Here is an 18,421-nt window from a genome sequence, read left to right on the forward strand (position 1 = left end):
ACGTAGCGTGAACAGGGTCGGGAACTCCCTCCTAAGCAGGCGGAGTACAAACTATAGCGCGAGCTTTTGGCCGACGCCGCACAGCGTTATATAACTGTCTCTTAGCCATGAATCATTTGAGCGTAGTCGCCACAGGTGACACTTTAATGTGCAAGTTATAGGATAGCTTTCAGTAATAAAAAAAAAAAAGAAAGTGTTTGTGATCGTAAACCTTTGGTTTCTGAAATGCAACAGAGGCATGCTTCAAAGCCTCGAACATCGGCAACTTCTAACGCATCGCCAACTTAATTTACGACACAAACTAATTGCCACTGGAATAAGGTAGACACTAAAGCATCATTGCAATAAAAAAAAAAAGCCATGAGAAAAAAAAAAAAAACGTTCGGCAAGAGGAATCGAACCTGCCACCATCAGATTCTCAGCCGAGGTCTCTACCACTACGCCACGCCCCAACGCAGCGCTCTTGCCGTAAAAATACTAGTCAAGACAGAGCTCACTGCTCGACTTCATTTTTACAGGTCGCATACTGAAAATAGACGCGATCTTCCTTTTCAAATAAAATTCGCGTCTTCATAACACACAAAACAGCTGACGACCACGAATGACATTAAATAACGTGTATTTTCTCGCGCTATCGACGATACACCCGCACAGCGCCCGTGTCAGTGTATATACTGATTTGCATCTGAATCGATAGGTGCAACTACATGCATACCCGATCGCCAAACACCAAATTGAACGTGCAAGAAAGTATGCCATCATGTTAATTAGTTCAACAAGGCGTACTAATTGACAAGTCTGTGACTGCGAAGTGCCGGCGAGTGCACTCGGCGGCTTTCGGTGGCTGCCGGGGTGCGTTTGCTGAAAGCGGCGTAGTAACGATGCCCATCGCTCCTTGTACGAACACCGTACGCAAGAAAAAATGGTTCATTCAGGTTAACCGATACTAAAGCTCTACTGTACACTCATTTTTACACGTCGGAATTGCGTATCCTTAAACCCAGAAGCGCCGACAGCATGTACACACGGACTCGGCAGGTGCGCTAGGCCTACCTTCGCTGGCAGTCGTACGGGTCATATTGAGTGCGACCGATCTCGGCGCAAGTGGCTGACGAAGGTTGAAGAATGCGTATTTTATCGTCGGAAGCTTTTCACTGTTACATTAAAATGAAATCGAGGTTCAACGCAAGTGCGAGAATCGCCAGATATGCGTTTGCATTGTGGTTATGTTGACCGGCGTTGCTTTTCTCGCGTACGTGCCGCGCCTGCCGCGGCACCGCATGTCCGATCGGACACCAGATCGTAACTTCGTAAAGTATTCATCAGCCAGCCCTGGTAAAAGATCGTCGCAAGTGTATTTGTAAGCGCGTGGCTATAACTCAGACTTGGGCGTGAGCGGCATTGAGCCGATATCATAGAGTCCCAGCTGATATTTGGAATTTACAAATGAAAACAGTGTTGAATATTATGCTGTTGTATAGTAAAAGGCCGATGTGCCAACAGTATCCCAATAGATCATTAGATATTTACACGTGTTCCGTGTATATCTGCTGTGTAAACACGCACAGCAGAGCTGTTGCCACTGGCACTGGAAGGGGGGCATAACATCATGGATATATATACCGGTTACCGGGTGTATGGTTGTGTGCAGCGCCAGTAGTGCATATGTTCAGTGTTGCTGTGTTGTGTATGAATGAGTGTGCGGATGTGAGTTCTGTGTATGTGTGAGGCAAGCTTGAGACATTTCAGCTAGGTTCACTGTTACATTGTAGAAAACGTATGAAGGATTTCTTTTTTTTCTTCTTTTTTTTTTTAAACGTTAGTCCTAGCAGCAAGAGTGATTCTACTCTTGGAGGGAGTTCATGCACTCTAGCCCAACCAGCATTGTGAAACTCTGCGAGGGAGTAGCGTAATTCCAGCCGAGAGTGTATGTACTCCACTTCAAAAGTGTGACTTTACTCTGGCCAGGGAGCTTGTTCACTCTCGTCCAGCCAGAGTACCACAACTCTGTCGAGAGAGCGTACCTACTCTGTGCAGCAGAGAGTTCCCAGCAGTCCTGAAAAGGGAGTGACATATGGGACAAGCGTTTACTCTCGCAAAGAGAGTTGCTAGCACTCTCTTGCCGCTGTGAGTGTATTTCTGAGAAGGGCTACTCATGCTCACCGGAGTTCTACTCAGTTGGGTTCACTCGGACCCAGAAACCCCAGAATTACTCTGCCGGGCTCACTCAGACATGCCAGAATTTTTCTCAGCTTGACTCACTCCGGCTAAGACTCGGGGATTGACTGAATCTTAGTGAGTGTACTCGTGAGTGACTTTACCGACTTATGAAAAATACGGGTTGTAAGCAGACACGACTATCGCTAAAACGCAGCTTTATGTAGAGCTCTAGTTGCTTTAAAAAAAATGTTTTTTGGCCAAGTGACACCTGATATGTGTTTATACTGTAAATAGAGCATTGGCTACCGTATTTATGTATTTGGTAATTAGGTTTATGTACCTTCATGAACATCGTTTGACAAAAACGAGATAATTTTCTGTCGAGAAAGATTCCTAGTGAAGGCCGAGGTTTTTCATCTAAATTTTGATCAACACACAAATATCATTTAACGTGATATAAATACCGGACGTTTTCTCTAGACAACACAATTTTAAAAAAATCGCCTGTTACTATTAACGGAATCGTAGCACACTAGCTCCATTACTCCAAGCGGCGGTCTTTATTGCTCGGAAATTCAAAATACGTAATAAGTGTACAAAAATTCAATAACTGTCTAATGAATGAATTTACGAGCCATAACTGATTGCAAAACATATTGCAATTTACGAGCTGCAGCCAGTGAGTTTGCATGGCGTATGTACTTTGAACATTCATTTCCAGAGTGTGCGGCGAAACACATGGGCCTTCCAGTCATACTTATGAGATTGAATGTAAAAAGACGCGGCTGTCCCCTCCTTCCTTTCCGAGGTAAGGAAGGCTGAAAAATGTCAGAGCTCTGCTGCGTGGTTCGTTGGGCTAGTCTCACTTCCCCGTTTCTTCCATGTAACTGCCTGCCCGGTTTCGATGACCCCAGGCAACTGGAATCATTCGGGGCAGAAGAGATAAAAGGAGCGTGCCAGAAAGCCGGGACGCTTGGCGGGACGCCGGGGCGTCTTTGCTCTCGTCGTAAAGACGGCCTGGCTTTCTGGGACGCTCCTTTTATCCCCTCTGCCCCGAATCGCTCCTTGTTGCCTGCGGTCATCGACACCGGCCGAAACCGGGCAGGCAGTAACACAGAAGAAACGAGGGAGTGAGACTAGCCCGACGAACCCCGCAGCAGAGCTCTGATATTTTTCAGCACCCCTTAAAGGGACTGACAACCAATTTTAAAGACGATAGTCTTTCTTGGGGAACTTAAACGCAGAAATTTTGGTCGTCTGTCTGTCTTTCTGTTTGTCTGTCTGTCACCTGATTCAGCGACCCGGCCAAAGTTGAACCACTTGCTTACCGCCCACCCATCTTGAACTGGTACGGCTGTTCTTACTTGTGAACGTTGTCGATCAAAAAGTGAATATTACGCATATCCGAGGCGCAACATCACTAGGTAAATATTAGGTCGTGTGTTCCTTTAATAGAAAATATGTAGATACGTAATTCTAAAGACCCTAGTTTCTTAAGCTGCGCTGAAAATGCGGCTGCGCTGAAAATGCTATGCTATGCGCGCCGACGAACGCCCTCTGCCACGGAGGAAGGAAACCCTCTGCACAAGCTCATGTTTCCCGACGTATTGCCAGATGACGTCCATATCTCACGCAGCGCCTCCTCTATCGTCTTTATACGGCATTTGCAGCGGAGCACGCAGATACGCGGCCAATTTTTTATGGTGCCTATTTTCTTTAGCGCAACCGAAAGCTTACCGGTCAGAGTGTCAAATCAAGGAATGGCAACGTGGAAAACGCCGTGAAACATTTGTAATCTGTATTTTTCTATCTGCGGCCAATATAAAGTCGTATACACACGTGACAACATGCTGCAGACATTGAGAGCGAGAGCATTTCGTGTTGGAGCGCGGTGGTTCACTGCGCATGCGTGCATTCCGCGCGCATGCGCCGCGGCTCGGCATGTTCCCCTAGTCGCCGTGAAGGCAGCGCCACTTCACGGATAATAATATACATACTCTAATTTTGAGGACTAATTATGGCGCCCATGACAGCATCAGACTACGTGACTACGTACAGCAAAGTGATCGACCTCATAATTATGCTTCCAGGCTTTTTCACTAGGCTGCGCGACATACCGGTTTATTGTTACATTTAAACACGATTAAAAAATATAAACCGTACTCACAACGCGAAAAGGTTGCTGGAATCTGTCACTATATTTCTCGGTCTTTTCATTTCTACCAGGATCTTATCACACATTCTGCCCAGTTGTCGGTCCCTTTAAGGGGTATTCACACGAGGGAGGAATCGGCAGGCGACACGGGGGATTGCGGATCATGTGACCACGACGTCACGGACTTGTTTGCTGAGCCCCTCGACTTTTTCGCCGATCGACTCTTTTTTTCGTGGCTCCAGCTTTTCTGCATGCACTATTTTTCGCGGTAGCTTCGTCGAACGGCTAGCTCGCTGGCTTTGAACCAGTGTTCGCCGCTTCTTCGGTTAGACCCGCGTTTATGTGGTCGACGGCCAAAAGCTCGACCAGGCATCTGAAAGTGGAGGCGCCGCTGGCCTCTACAGAAGTTCAAACTCTACACGAGTAGCAAATGTTTTCCATGATTCTCTGCGGCGCTTAGCGGCCGTGAGAATTCGCCTCTGGTATTCGGCTGCTGACAGTTTCAGGTCCTCAAGTACGACGCTTTTCAGGGTGTCATAATCCCGATGTTGCTCGGCTGTGAGTCGTGTGGAAAGGTACGGCTCGCGCTCGGCGATCACTGGGAAGATAATTCGCTCCCAGAAATCCCTTGGCACGCTGTATGTCCCTAACAAGCTCTCCACCAATTCAAACCAGACGGGCACCTCCCCGTCGGCAGGAAATATGGGAAATGCGCCCGCTAGCATCTGCCCATAGTGCCTGAGAAGCTTCACTGATCTGCTCTGGGACGTTGCATCGCCCTCGACATCTTGCGTCCGCGGTGGGCTATCCCTTTGAAGTTGAGCAAACTGCAGCTTAATTTCCAGGGGCCGCCGTTCTTCTTTCCAGGGGCGCCGTTCGATTTTCAGCCAGAATTCCATCTCTTTCTCCGAAATGGAGGGAGTGGCCATACCGTTGTTCTGGTCACCACCGCCATTCTCGCTCTCGTTCCCCAAGTTTTCGCGGCGCTAGTCAAGGCTTAAGTACCCGAATCTAGTCTTCTGTTACGGGGCTTTATTAAGGTATGCAGCCACACAGACAGATGTAGCAGCAGCAGGCAGGGCGTATCCAGAGGGCGAACTGTCGGTGCGAGCCATCACATCACACGTGCATCACAGAGGCGCCAGAATTGAACTCAAGGACGGCAAACGGCAATGGTAGCGATCGACGGCGAACTAGAAGTTCAGACGGCGCTAAAAGCACTGTGCCATCATTTTCAGTCACGAGAGATGCTGACAAGAGCAGTGGACCGGGCAGGTAGAACGGTGTCGTCAGAAACTGTGATATTGTGACAAGAGTCCTTGTTGTCATCGATAACGTCTGTTGAAAACGGAAACAACTCGAGTTCAGCGCGGGTGCAATTGATGATCGCATGGTGGTTGGAGAGAAAATGCCAACCTTATATGACGTCGTGAGAACGTGATGGCAACACTATGAATTCGATGACATAGAGATCATTCTGGATGACGACACGGTGTCGTGCCTGGGTATTTGGATCCGTCCCTCCTCGGCAACCATGTTGTTGCTACGATAGGGCAGCGTCGTACCCGGACTCCGTTTGGTAGCGTAGTCGAGTCTCCGGGTTGAGGAACTGATGCTAGCAAGATGGGAAAACAATAACAAGTTTACTGGCACTTTTTGTACACTCAATTTCATCGTTACAAGGAAAGAGTTCAGACGACGAGCGAATTGGATGAGCCTGTTACCGAGGGGTCAGAGCCCCATTTCTCACTCAGCACCGTCGTTTTAACCCCTCAGACTGGCTCCTCCTTCTTCATGACCACGAATCACACACACGACCCCACCCACCACGCTGAGGGGTCGTTACACTCTTGAAACAGCAAGGGTCAGGTGGTCAACGGCACGCTTGTGGGGGAAGCAAGGCGACAGGTTCCTCGGGCTCGTTCCTCGTACTCTTCTTTTCCCCGAAGGGCAAAACGTGCTTGCTCCTCCAGTTCTTCCCCGAAGGGCAGAACGTGCTTGCTCCTCCAGTTCTTCCCCGAAGGGCAGAAAAGGGTCTGCGGCGACTCCTGTCTAAAGATACGGGTCATGTCGTTTCGGCAGCATACCAAGTCAATCCCAGGTGGCCCATTGTCTCCGGCTTTGCCGTCCCGGGAACGCCGTTTCCAGGAAAGATGCAGGTGTTCTAGCAGTGTGAGAACGCCTCGCCCGCCGATTCTCATGGTCAGCGCGACGCCACCGACTGCCAGGGTTACCAGATTGGGCTATTAATAGCCAAATTGGACGACTTTTTGTTCCAGTTGGCGTCGAATTTTTCTCTTTGGCTATGTGGCTATTTTTGGGCTACATTGCTATCGACTAGGCAAGAATTCCAAAAAGCTACAAAATGTAGATAATTTTAGTATCGGGGACCCCAAACGGCTAGAGTCACTGGAAAATTTCAGAGTACCGCAAAGGTAGGCTGCACACGGGCAACATTGAGCGGCGGCGGCCATTTCCCTTCCTGACCGTATGGTGGCTAGTAGCGTGTGTTAAGAAGTGACCGATCTTTTCGCCTCGATGCCGTGTTACGCTCGGCGTTACTGCAATGTGCGTGTGTGTGTGTGTGTGTGTTTCTTCAAAAGGATATCAGAACTGATTTCGAGTCATCGACAGTCATGAGTCGACTGCGCGGTAAGCGGTGTAGCTAATGAAACGTGCGGCGAATGTTGCCATGTGCTCGAGAACTCTCTTCGTGGCTTCATCGGTCTCTTTTCGTTTCACGGCCGGGTGTGTTCGCAAGGTCCGGAGCTGTAGACATAGTTGCATTAGCGTAATGACCGTGCGAGATGCCATTCGACACTTGGTGAATGTTGACTGTTTGCGCTAGCTTTGCAGTCGGTGTCCAGGTTCACTTCATAGCGCATTCGAGAACATTATCGAACACCGAGAACATTCAGCATTGCGTCCTTCGACTGATTGCTGACGCATACCTTACTTGCGCACCATGCTTGCTGTTCAGCTGGGTGTTATCTGTAATAGAAGTGGTGTGTGTACGGTAAGTGGAAGTTGTGCGTGAAGTATTTGTCTCGGTTCGGGACGCCAGCAGCCGAACGCATGGGCGAATCGGCGTGCGGTAGGTAAGGTGCATCTTATTTTGCGAATACGTTGTCATTTCCTAACAGATACGTAGAAAATAGGCCATCAAAAATTATTGACATCACTACTCAGTTGTTTCATTTCCTATTTTTTGTCTCTTAATATTCCCAACGTTGCAGTGCATTTGCAAATATTTTGCTGTGTTCCGACAAAGATTTTTTTTTTTTGGCGTTGCCAGCGCGTAAACGGCTGGGGTTCGGTTTCTGCACTGCTTTTAATTTCAACTTTTTTTTTTCGTAATGCACTCTTGTAAAACTTCCTCGGCGCAGTGTTTTTTGTTATTTTGATCAGAAATAGCACATCCCGAAAATCTTCAACGCGCATGCTACTGCAACACAGTATGTATATAGATCTAGGGCTCGCATGAAATCGATTCCCTCAGTGCGTGAGAGGATAAGCCTTTTTTTTTTTTTTGCTGTGTGACATTTTCTTACCCACTAAACAGTATTGTAAGGGTACGCTCGGCGCAATGCCGCAATTAGCAACATTCTTTTTTGAAAAAAATAAAATGCGATTAATAACATTGCCTTATACCAAGCTTATCAAAAGAGTCCCACGCTTCAGTTTTGCGCAGTGGCAAATGATCATGCGACAGTTGCCTTCAAGGTATACTGTAAACAGTTATTATTTTAATAAGTCTTCGATTTCACTCTCGTGCGTGGCATGCTTATAACTCGAAATGCATGCACAATCTGTTCAACAGATCTAGATATAAACAGCCGAGCAAATAAATAGAAAGGTATGTAGTTTTCAATATCGCTGAACATAGCGAACCGAAAAGGTGAAGCACCCTGTTGCATGGGAGCTTTTCCACCAAAGTTTGTGTAGTTCTCTACCGAAAGGAGTGTTCATCGAGGGGGGCGAATTCATTCCGCGGCCAACTATGCAGCCACGTATGTTTCCCACACGGAATGCAAAAATATACGAAATTCCTGAAGTAGCTCACCAGCAACGTTCGGTTACTGGTGAGCTACTCGCTGGCATCTGCATGACGCGTTTAAAAAAGCGACGAAGTACTTCTAGGGACCGTGGTACTGCTAAATGTCCGGCCGCGCTCTGCATTCAACGCGCCTGCACCCAAAGCGCTTGGAAGGGATATGGCGGCGAGAGGTCACGTGATGCGAGTGAGCCAATCGCGTCGGCGGCGGCGCGCGGAAAACAGATGCGATACTCTGAAATTTTTCTAGTGACTCTACAAACTGCTTACGCACGCACGCTCTTGCGTTCGTTTGTACCTCCAGCCTTACAAGTGCCGGGGACCCCCAGCAGCTGCACCCACGGAGGAAAGCAGGAGCGTGCGTACGCGAGCGTCTATGGTTCCCCGCCACTAAAACTACTAAAACTCTCTAGTAACTCTAATGCACCTTGTCATCGCGAAGGCCCCCTGGCCGCCGCCATAAGCCCCTTTGGGCTGTTGTTAACATGCCTGACCCCCCCAAAATGCAGTACCGAGGCGCGACGTCAGCTTTTGTACTCCCGTGCAGAAGCCAAGAAAGGTGGTGATCGTTCTCTCTGTTAAAAAGCTCTATTCATAGCTCTATACAAAGAACGCCAAGGCTTACATGCGCATGCCGCTAATAGGTCCCGCCATCAAAACATTCCAGTGTGTTCAACGATCCCTGCACCTGGAGACGTAGCCCAAGAAAGGGCTTCACGTGTCGTCAGTTTGAAACCGTGTCGATGGCTCACGTTTTCTCTAAACTTTCTTGACTTCTACTACCGTAAAATGCCGACCAAGCACCCCCCCCCTTCCCCCACCACACAGTGAAAGATAATAAGAAAGATGTGGAGGGGGCCCTCTTGCTCAGTCCCAGACCAAATTGCAAGATAGCAGCGGAAGTGCATCTATAGAATGCACACCTGTGTTTACTATGAAATGCTTTGTTGAATACGCGTGCATTTACAGTTTTTACTGAATCGGAGGATGTCCGTCTGATATTTCACGTGTCATACAAGAGTGGAAAGACGTTCTTCAAATACCCCAACAATTGCGACAACCCGGAATGCGACCCCGAGACATAACAATGTACAAGTACTAAGAAATCGTGCACATATCTAAAGGCTCTCACGAACCGCTGCTGCAGGATTATGTGACGGGGAACAGGTTGAAAAAAAAAAAAGACGTCGAGAGGGAGGGGGCGAGGGGGGGTGGCGCATACATTTGCTGATTTTGGCTATTTTCGGGCTACTTCAAATTTTCCCGTTGGGCTATGTTTGGGCTACCTCGGAGTCCAGTTTGGCGGTTTGAGGCTCGCACCATCTGGTAACCCTGCCGACTGCCATTCATAACAACGGGCTGTGCAGGCACCGGACGGCTCGACGTGCTGCGCGTTGGCAGTGCGAAGAGACAGTCCAGAAAGGGGCGTCGTTACTTTTCCGTTGCGGCGGCAAATGCGGGCATCAATCGCTGAAAGAGCAGCGCCGGTGTCGACAAGGGCTAGCGTCAATATTCCTTCTATTGCTAGTTCAATAGCGTTTCTCGGAGAAATTTCAGGCCTTATGCATTTCGCTGACACCGCAGTTCTTGCCTCATGAACTGCGATATTTAGTTTTCCTGGCGCAGAGGGCTCCGCCGACAGTCCATGGGGGAAAGGGAACGGCTGCGAGGAGAAGGCAAACGGCGAGATGACAATGCTGGTTCGGCGACAGGAGCAGGTTCATAGTTGTCCGAATAAGTGCGGTGTGCGTGGTTACGTGACCCATGGTGGACGCACATTGATGGGGACGTGCGGTGTACGAAGGCGACAGTAATGTGCCACATGTCCAACAAGGCCACAGTGAAAACAAATGGGACGGTTATCTTCCGTGCGCCAAGGGTCTTCAGCTCGTGCGTACTGAACGACTGGTCGGGCGGGTGGGGATACTGGCGGGCGCGTAGGCGGGCGACGTGGGCAGTAACTTTGCAGCACAGGCCTCGAAGCGTCTTCGGCTTACGTCAGGGGAGCAGCAGTCAGAGCCTGATGCAGAGAAGGTGGAAAGTCGTCGGCAACCTGGTCCCACATGATGTTTTGGAGCGCAGGCGCCAATGGAGAAATCGACTGGCCGTGAACAAGCGGCATCAGCGAGAGCTGACGAGCTACTTGTTCACCGACGAAATCTTTAATCTGTAGCAGCAGGGATGGGCTATCAGGAGCAAAACCCAACCCCGACATTGAAGTCGCCAGTGGAGGAGAGTGGCGGGTGGTTGCACGTTGTTTGCGCAGCTCATCGAAGCTTTGGCAAAGACTGACGAGTTCAGACACTGTTGACGGGTTGTTTGCCTGCAGCATCTCGAAGGCATCGTCTTCAATCCCCTTCAAGATACGCCTGATCTTCTCGGCATCGGTCATTGCGACATCAACGGGGTTACATATGGGTCAACAATGTCTTCAATGTAACTTATGAATCTCTCACCGCTCTGCTGTGCACGACCGCGCAAACGTTGCTCGGCTCGAAGCTTTTGAACAGCGGGGCGCCCGAATACCTCCGTTATGTGAGTTTTGAAAGCAGCCCATGTCGGGAAGTCACGTAGGTGGTTCCGATGCCACACGCTGGCAACACCGCTCAAGTAAAATGGCACGTAATTGAGCTTTCCGGCGTCGTCCCAGTGGTTGATCACGCTCACCCGCTCGTAGTCAGTGAACCAATCTTCCACATCCTGCTCTTCTGTACCGCTGAAGATTTGTGGGTCACGTTGACGCAATGGGCCAGGGCAGATCACTGTAGTCACCAAGACACCGGGTTGTTGGGGTTGGGTTGGTCCCTCTTTCGGCATTGTAGAGACGCGCTTGAGTTTCCGGCTGCGAAGTTCTAGATTTCCGTTACCCCGCACCTACACCAATTGTTACGGGGGTTTATTAAGGTATGCAGCAATAGAGACGATTGTAGCAGCAGCAGGCAGGGCGTAGCCAGTGAGCGAACTGTCGGTGCGAGCCATCCGATGGCGATGCGCTTCTGTATGTGCCGATATTCTCCCTCACTCTTCATACAATTACGCCAGCCCAAACAACAGAGTATGCCCGGAATGTGACCGGGAAAGGCTCACCTGAAGACTTTGCTGCGGTGCTCTCGACGTCGTGTCGGAGCTTAACGCTGGGTTGTTCCCGGAGAAGCTTCTGAGGGCTGTCCTCCGTGAAGAGCGGCGGCGAAGTCTTTTCCGCTCAGTGTCCACCCTTTGGTCACGAAGCCGAAGGTTGCAAGTCGCTCATTGATGCTTGCCGGATCCTCCAGACACTCAGAATGCGCTGTATGAGCTGAACTTTGGGCTGCTGCTCTAGTGGTTGATGCTCCTTCGTTGTATCGCCCTTATTTTGGGTCACCTTGTCCCAAGGCCTTGTCCAGTGGTCGTTCAGAGAGCGGTGATCCTGCGTGACGGCGCCAGTAAATTTTGTCCGAAATTGGGTAGAATTCGGCCGGTTCTTTGTGACGAAGCAGCGCCGCACACATTGCTTCGCGATGGAGATCGCCGCCGTCTTTGTAAAGTTGCTCCGGGAGAAGACGTCTTCACCGCTGAATCTTTTATGACGCCAACTTTATATACAGAAATAATGACATAGAGAATGACAGCAAAAGAAGAATGGCGCGCAGTGGGGCCTAAAGCAGCAGTGCCGGTGTCCAGCCGGCAAGCTCTCGTCATCAGCCAAAGACGGCTTTCTGGGACGCTCCTTTTATACCCCTGTCACACGGCCACCACCGAACTCCGTTAAACTCCATCGATGTAAAACTCCATGAGGGAATTTGACGAAGATGGAGTTGTGCCCATGCCACACGGCAATTTTACGAGGTTTGGACAGAAGCCGCAATGAGTCCATTAGGTGCTGCTGTACCTATAGTCTGCATGCAAGATTTCGCGTCTAACCACGCTGAAAACATTATCTATGGTATGTCATTATAAAAATTATAATTTAATCACATCGATACCAAAAAAAAAATTTTGTCTATCAGAGAAACGTGTACCTGCAAGCATGTTGGCAGTAATTCTGACAGGAGCGCTGGCAACACTGTACGTTTGTTTTGGTACGCGTCTTCTCTACGCGTGCCGATTGTCAAACACGCTGCAAGTTGTCGTCGAGCTCTTTGAAGTTGCTCTACCACGCAGATCACGTTGTCCTTTCCAATATCGGTTCAGCACAGGTCTCACGTACAGTCCGCGAAGCCTTTGCTGTGGATGACTCCCACAACAGTCCGCATGTACTGCCAGCACGAGTGCCGGCGTCGACGAAGAAGGTAGAAAACCCGCGTCACTCCCGGCCTGACTATTGGTAGTATTGAAGTGGAATGAAGAGCGCCGCAATAAGAAGGGAACGAGACGCACAGACGTAAACAAAACGGTGCACACGGATTCGGAGACACTTATTCAAAATGGCGGCACGACGATTTTTCGCGACGCATGGTGCGGAGAGTATGTGCACTTGTACGCGTATATTTTTTTGCGCGTTATGAATGAATTATGCAGTGAAATAACTTTCAAAATTAATAAAATTCATTATTGTGTTGACTGCGGCTGTTTTGCGTTTGCAGTTTTTTCCGTCACTACAGATTACTGGGGACGAGAGTACTCCATTCCGCCGCTAATGGAGATCACCGAAATCCCTTTGCGAAACGTTCCGTCTAACTTCCTTGGCGTAAGGGAGACTGTGTGACACGGACCGCATCTCCGTTGACGTAACGACGAGGGAGTTACGCGGAGTTGGCGGGTGCCCGTGTGACAGGGGTATTAACCCCTCTGCCCCGAATCACTCCTCGTTGCCTGTGGTCATCGACACCGGCCGAAACCGGGCAGGCACCTGCAGAGCTCGGGCATTTTTTAGCACCCCTTAGCTCGGAAGAAGGAGTGCGGGGGGGGGGGGGGGGGGGGAGTCACGCTGGGCGTGTACGGGCGTGCATAGCCATGTACCTTTAAGGCGACTATTTGGCATTAACTACCATGCCTTCCCTAGAAAATGAGTTATGCTCAAGAAATTAGACGGCGACGTCAGTGCTGGTTAGGTTAGGCTGATGTCAGCGCTTACTGTACTCTTGGTAAACGTGATCAGTTTCCTTTTTCAGAGGAGTACAATCTGTCAATATAGACGCAATCTCAGCAGTTTTGTTAACTGTCGCATAAAGGCCGAGACAGACGGTACGATTTTCCATGCGATGCGACGTCTGACGCGGCGGTGGGGAAACAGGAATGGTGGCTGTCCGATGCGATGAAAGGTCACCATTACGGTTGCCCCACCGCCGCGTCGGACGTCGCATCGCATGGAAAATCGTACCTACCGTCTGTCTCGGCCTTAAGTGCTTGAGCCTGAGGTGGCTTTGTCTGGTGGTCCTGTTCACACGTGGAGCTTTTGTCGCAGCTATGCGTAAGCCCTACAGTGGATACTACGTGGACGTGGGGCGCATCAGCGACAGCCCGCCGCGTAGTAGCCGCGTGTGGACCATCCAGCTGGACCCAGACGAGGAACACGACGGGGCGCTGCCGTTGGTGCTTGTGCATGGCTACCTGTGCGGCTCGGCGCTCTGGGTGCTCAACTTGGAGGCGCTGTCCCGTCGCCGGCGTGTCTACGCCATCGACTTGCTCGGATTCGGCAAGAGCTCGAGGCCCGCCTTGTCCAGCGATGCCGGAACGGCGGAGGTCCAGCTCGCGCAAGGTATGCTGTGCCGCACTCATAAATTGCTCTCTTATGCACATTCGGGCACGCGGCTCTGAGTGGTGATGAGGCGGCTCATGCCTGTGCTCAAGGAATGATGGCTCGAGCGCAGGTGTCCGTAGCCGCTGTAGACCATACAGTCCATTTCAGTGTGCAGGATCATCTTTTGACCTTCCATGACATAACACCTCGCTAGAGAGCGTTTTGAGGCAGATCAGCGTTGTTGGGCGGGGGAGAAGTAAAAGATAAAAGGAGGAAGGGGTACCTCCACAAGATGAGTCCCACCTCCCTCTCCCTGATGCCGCCGATCAGTGCTCTCGCAAAAGTTGCTGGAGATAGCGGCATTTTTCTCTTATTACCGAAAGCCACCTCACCCACACCATCAAACACCAAGTCGGAGTGGGTGAGGTGGCTGCCAGCCGGCCCTGAGAATCAAATTCAGTACCGCCCGCATTGAAGACAGACACCACACCACTGCAACTAGGGTGACCACCCGTCCCGAGACTGGCGGGACCGTCCCTCATAGAGGACTACTGTCCCGCGTCCCGCAGCAGACACAAATATATATATTAGATGCGAAGTATCTTAAGGTCGAGCTCAATCCGGCGGTGGTGGTGGTGGTGGTGTGCGGCGTGACCACCCTCACTGCGCATGCGCAAACCCTCTCCACATACCTCCTCTCCACTCCCCCTCACCACTCCCTTCCCCTCTACCCCTCTCCCCTTTCTCCTCTCCCCTCTACCCCTCCCCCTTCCTTCTCCACTCACCCTCTCCACTTTCTCTCTCCACTTCCCCTCTCCCACCCCCTTTCCACTTCCCCTCTCCACTTTCCCTCTCCACTTCCTCTCTCCACGTCCCCTCTCCCATCGCCCTTTCCACTCTTCCTCTGAAACGCGGGCTAGACATGCCGAAATTCTCTCCTGCACAACGCCGCGATGAGCTCGAGCGCATGCGCGTCCCCTCCCCTTCTCTCTCCTCTCCTACGCTGCCCCCCTCTCGCCCGCCTGTCGACGCCGTTCCCCGCTCGCCCTGTGAGAATTAACGGCCAGGCTAGATGGAAGACACGACGCGCGTAGCGTCCCTCTTCGCGTTCCACGACACGAGGTCGGTAGCATGCCCAACGAACGCCAACGGAACGCGATCGTGCAAGTGCTCCGGCTTCGCATCGCCTCATGGTCCCCTTTAGCGGGAGATGGTGTAATTTTTAGACAACGTCCCGCATTTCACACTTTATTATTATTGTTCGCCAGCGATCCGGATTCAGCTGCGTCTGGCCGCCCTGTTTGAGGATGTGTTATACCGGTGTTATACGGTACACTGCTAATCACGATCGAGCCCAATCTAGATCAAATTTCTCGAGTGATTGGCTCCCTTCTGCAGCATGCGCAAATAAGAAAATGGCGATCGTGAAATTCAATCCGGATCAGGCCCGATCGCCATCAAAAGTGACCATGTGACACCAGCATTAGCTGTGAGCACTCCAAGCTTCCGAAAAAGTCAGCTAGCCGGGTGGTTCACGGCGGCCGGCCTCGAGGGCCGCCACAGGAGAGACCGGCGCTGCTGTCGCAATGACGTGTTAAACGGCATCACGTGACTCGCCTTTGCCGCCGAAAGAAGGCACGCCAACGCTGCTCGCTGCGCCTCACCCACGAGGTTGCAGTTCTGTTTTTTTGCTTCAGCATGGTTTATGGCTCTGTGCCACAGTGCCGAACGTATTTGACCAAGCCTAGTGTGAGTTTCCATGCATACCCCAAAACCAAGAAGCAGCGAGGTGCATGGTTGATAAAGCTGAGATTGGGCAAGCAACCCACCCTTCATTATCGCGTGTGTAGCAAGCACTCTCGTGAAGAAGATATTGTGTAGTGTGTTGGAGCTAAAATGTTCGGTGAGTACGACGTGGGACTTTCCGGGACTGTACACAAAGGAAATTTACGATGTTTATTTACGCCAGGCTAGAAGGCTTATTCCAGCTGTTTGCAGCAGAAGGGCGGCGAGAGTGATTTTGCCCTGATGCAGTTCTTTTGCGTTGCTATTCGAACGTGGTAGGCCTCATACCCTGTCTCTTCTTCTGCTAGCAGCCGTGATGTGCTGAGCTGCTAGTCCACGAATTCCAGAGACCGCTAGAGTCACTGAAAACGAGATACGGTAATTCTAGTTAATATATACAGTCGATGCACACAGGGATTGCAACGTGCTCGCATGGTATCGCATCGCCCCGCGCGGAGGAGCACATGTAGCGGAAGCGTGGATTAAGGAGGCAAAAAATATACGCGGTTGAAGTTCCACTTATTAAAACATATCTGTTATAAATCATCGAGCGGAAATAATGCTGGCGAAAGTGGCAAGCCGCACAAACCACGGTTGTTGTGAAGTACTGTTATTGCGGCAAAAGAGCTCATGCCTAACTTTATGAAAGGTCACGTGACTTAATAACCAATGTCAAAGCATCGTTTACACTCGGCGATTTGATTACGCGCTGAAAAATAGGGCGAGCTGTTGCCGTGAATCGCGCGCGGCAGTCCACGCAGATCGAAACGTTACCTCTTGGCCGCGCACCTTCCGCGCAAAAGCAAGAGACAGGTCTGCGAAGTCGCGCTTGCCCCAGTAAACATAAATTTACGCGATATGTGAGAATGCTTCGAGTTACAGATTACTAGGTGATTTTCATAACAACTCACCTTTTACCAGAGTGCCTCTTCACGTTCGGCGACCATGGCGCCGCGCGCACGCGCTCTGTCGAAAGTGCACGACGCGACGATGACCGCACGTTGGCTCGCTATAAGCCATTGTTGGCAAACACCCTAGGTTGTTTTTCAGCTAATACGAACACATTTAACGCTTGCAAAGCGAGAAAAGCCGTGGCTGAACTGCCCGAATCGCTGGGGACGTCGAACACTTCGTGCAGTTCGAGCCACGTGATGTCGTTTTACACGTCAGAGAGATTCCAGCTGACGGCGCCACGGTATGTCCTTCAAGAAAGTAAAACAAGCGGCGTCGAGTACTTCGTATAGGCTCTTAATCAGTAATGTGTGGAAACTAAGCGAGAGCTGTTTTGTGAGTGCCCATTTTTTTGAGTTTCCGAATTTTTGTGGTGATATTAATAGCTTTGTTTCATGTCAGGGCATATAACAGCGATGTATAAAATAATTTTGTTTACACAGATACTTGAACTTTGACTTGTGTCACTTACCCTATTTCCCTGTTTCAGGGATATCAAAATATAACAAAGAGAAAGTTTCTCGAAAAGAGTCAAGAAATTATTGCCGTTAATTTCTTATCGTGCTATATGTCGGTCACAGCACAATAAGCACGACGGTGTCTTCTGTAGTTTTCGTGCTGACTTCAAAGTATGGAAACCATGCCACAACGCTTGCAGCACAATGTCTATTATTGATGTATGAGGCCTTCGCATGACCTGACCAGGCAGCAAATTGTAAAGAATCTGGTGAAATAAACTGCGTCGCCCTCCATTTACTTCGCGCTAGGAGCTGATGAGATGCATGGCTAACCATTCCTCCGATGACGTCGGGGAATATTTTGACTGGTAAGCCTACTGCCATTATTTTAGGCATCTTGTTTTATTTATTTATTTTATTTATTTAGTTATACTATTAGCCAAAGGCCGATACAGGGTGGAGTAATGAAATACACTTCACACATCGTTGAAGACACGAGCACTACACAATAAAATCAGGGCAAACAACACATCTGGCAGTTTTAAACAAACCTACACCATACAGACCATACAAATCGCAATTCAAACAGAAGACAAATCGAACCAAAAGTGCAGCACGCAAATTAATTCAAGTTTTACACAGTAGTGACCAACAATGAGCATATAGCAACACAACTGCGAACAATACACTCAACGAAAGCTTTACCATAGGCATCAAAATATTCAACATCATAGTCAGGAACTTTTTCAACATCATTTACGATTGTTTGAAATCATGTAAAAGCATACATGCCGCTTATCACTGGAAAAAAGGGAAGGTAATAACGCTTAAATATGGTTACACGGAAAAATAATAGGCCGGTACCATTTTTTCAAATTCTGAGGAGTTCATTTTGGTTATGCTATGTGGTAGCGCGTTACACTCTTCAATAGTTTGCGAAAAGAGGGAGTATTTGAAGGTGTGGACCTTTGTAGGTATGGGCACAAATTGGTTCTGATGGCTAGATCTAACAGACCGTGAAATACGTGACATTCTGTTTTGTAAGTATCTGTGACGGTTAAAGTTAAAGCAGTTGTGTTTTATTAAGTGAATGAATTTTAATCTAGCCACTATTCGCCGCAATGAAAGCTCAGGCAAGTTTAGTTGAGTGAGCATTTCAGTCACTGAATCTGTGTACCTATATTTCGACATAATAAATC

At 49.6% G+C, this 18,421-nt stretch overlaps 1 protein-coding gene across 2 annotated transcripts in view; it reads left to right on the forward strand.

Moving 5' to 3' along the window:
• The window catches only part of LOC119373411 ((Lyso)-N-acylphosphatidylethanolamine lipase), a 64,458-nt gene that overhangs the window by 33,510 nt on the left and 12,527 nt on the right, over nt 1–18,421 (forward strand). For both annotated transcript variants that reach the window (XM_037643448.2, XM_037643441.2), the window contains exon 3: nt 13,753–14,046. In XM_037643448.2, the coding sequence (XP_037499376.1) occupies nt 13,753–14,046 (294 nt within the window). The remainder of the gene's footprint in view (nt 1–13,752; nt 14,047–18,421) is intronic.

The sequence above is a fragment of the Rhipicephalus sanguineus genome, chromosome 1 (assembly GCF_013339695.2).
Source record: "Rhipicephalus sanguineus isolate Rsan-2018 chromosome 1, BIME_Rsan_1.4, whole genome shotgun sequence".
NCBI classification, from domain to species: domain Eukaryota; kingdom Metazoa; phylum Arthropoda; class Arachnida; order Ixodida; family Ixodidae; genus Rhipicephalus; species Rhipicephalus sanguineus.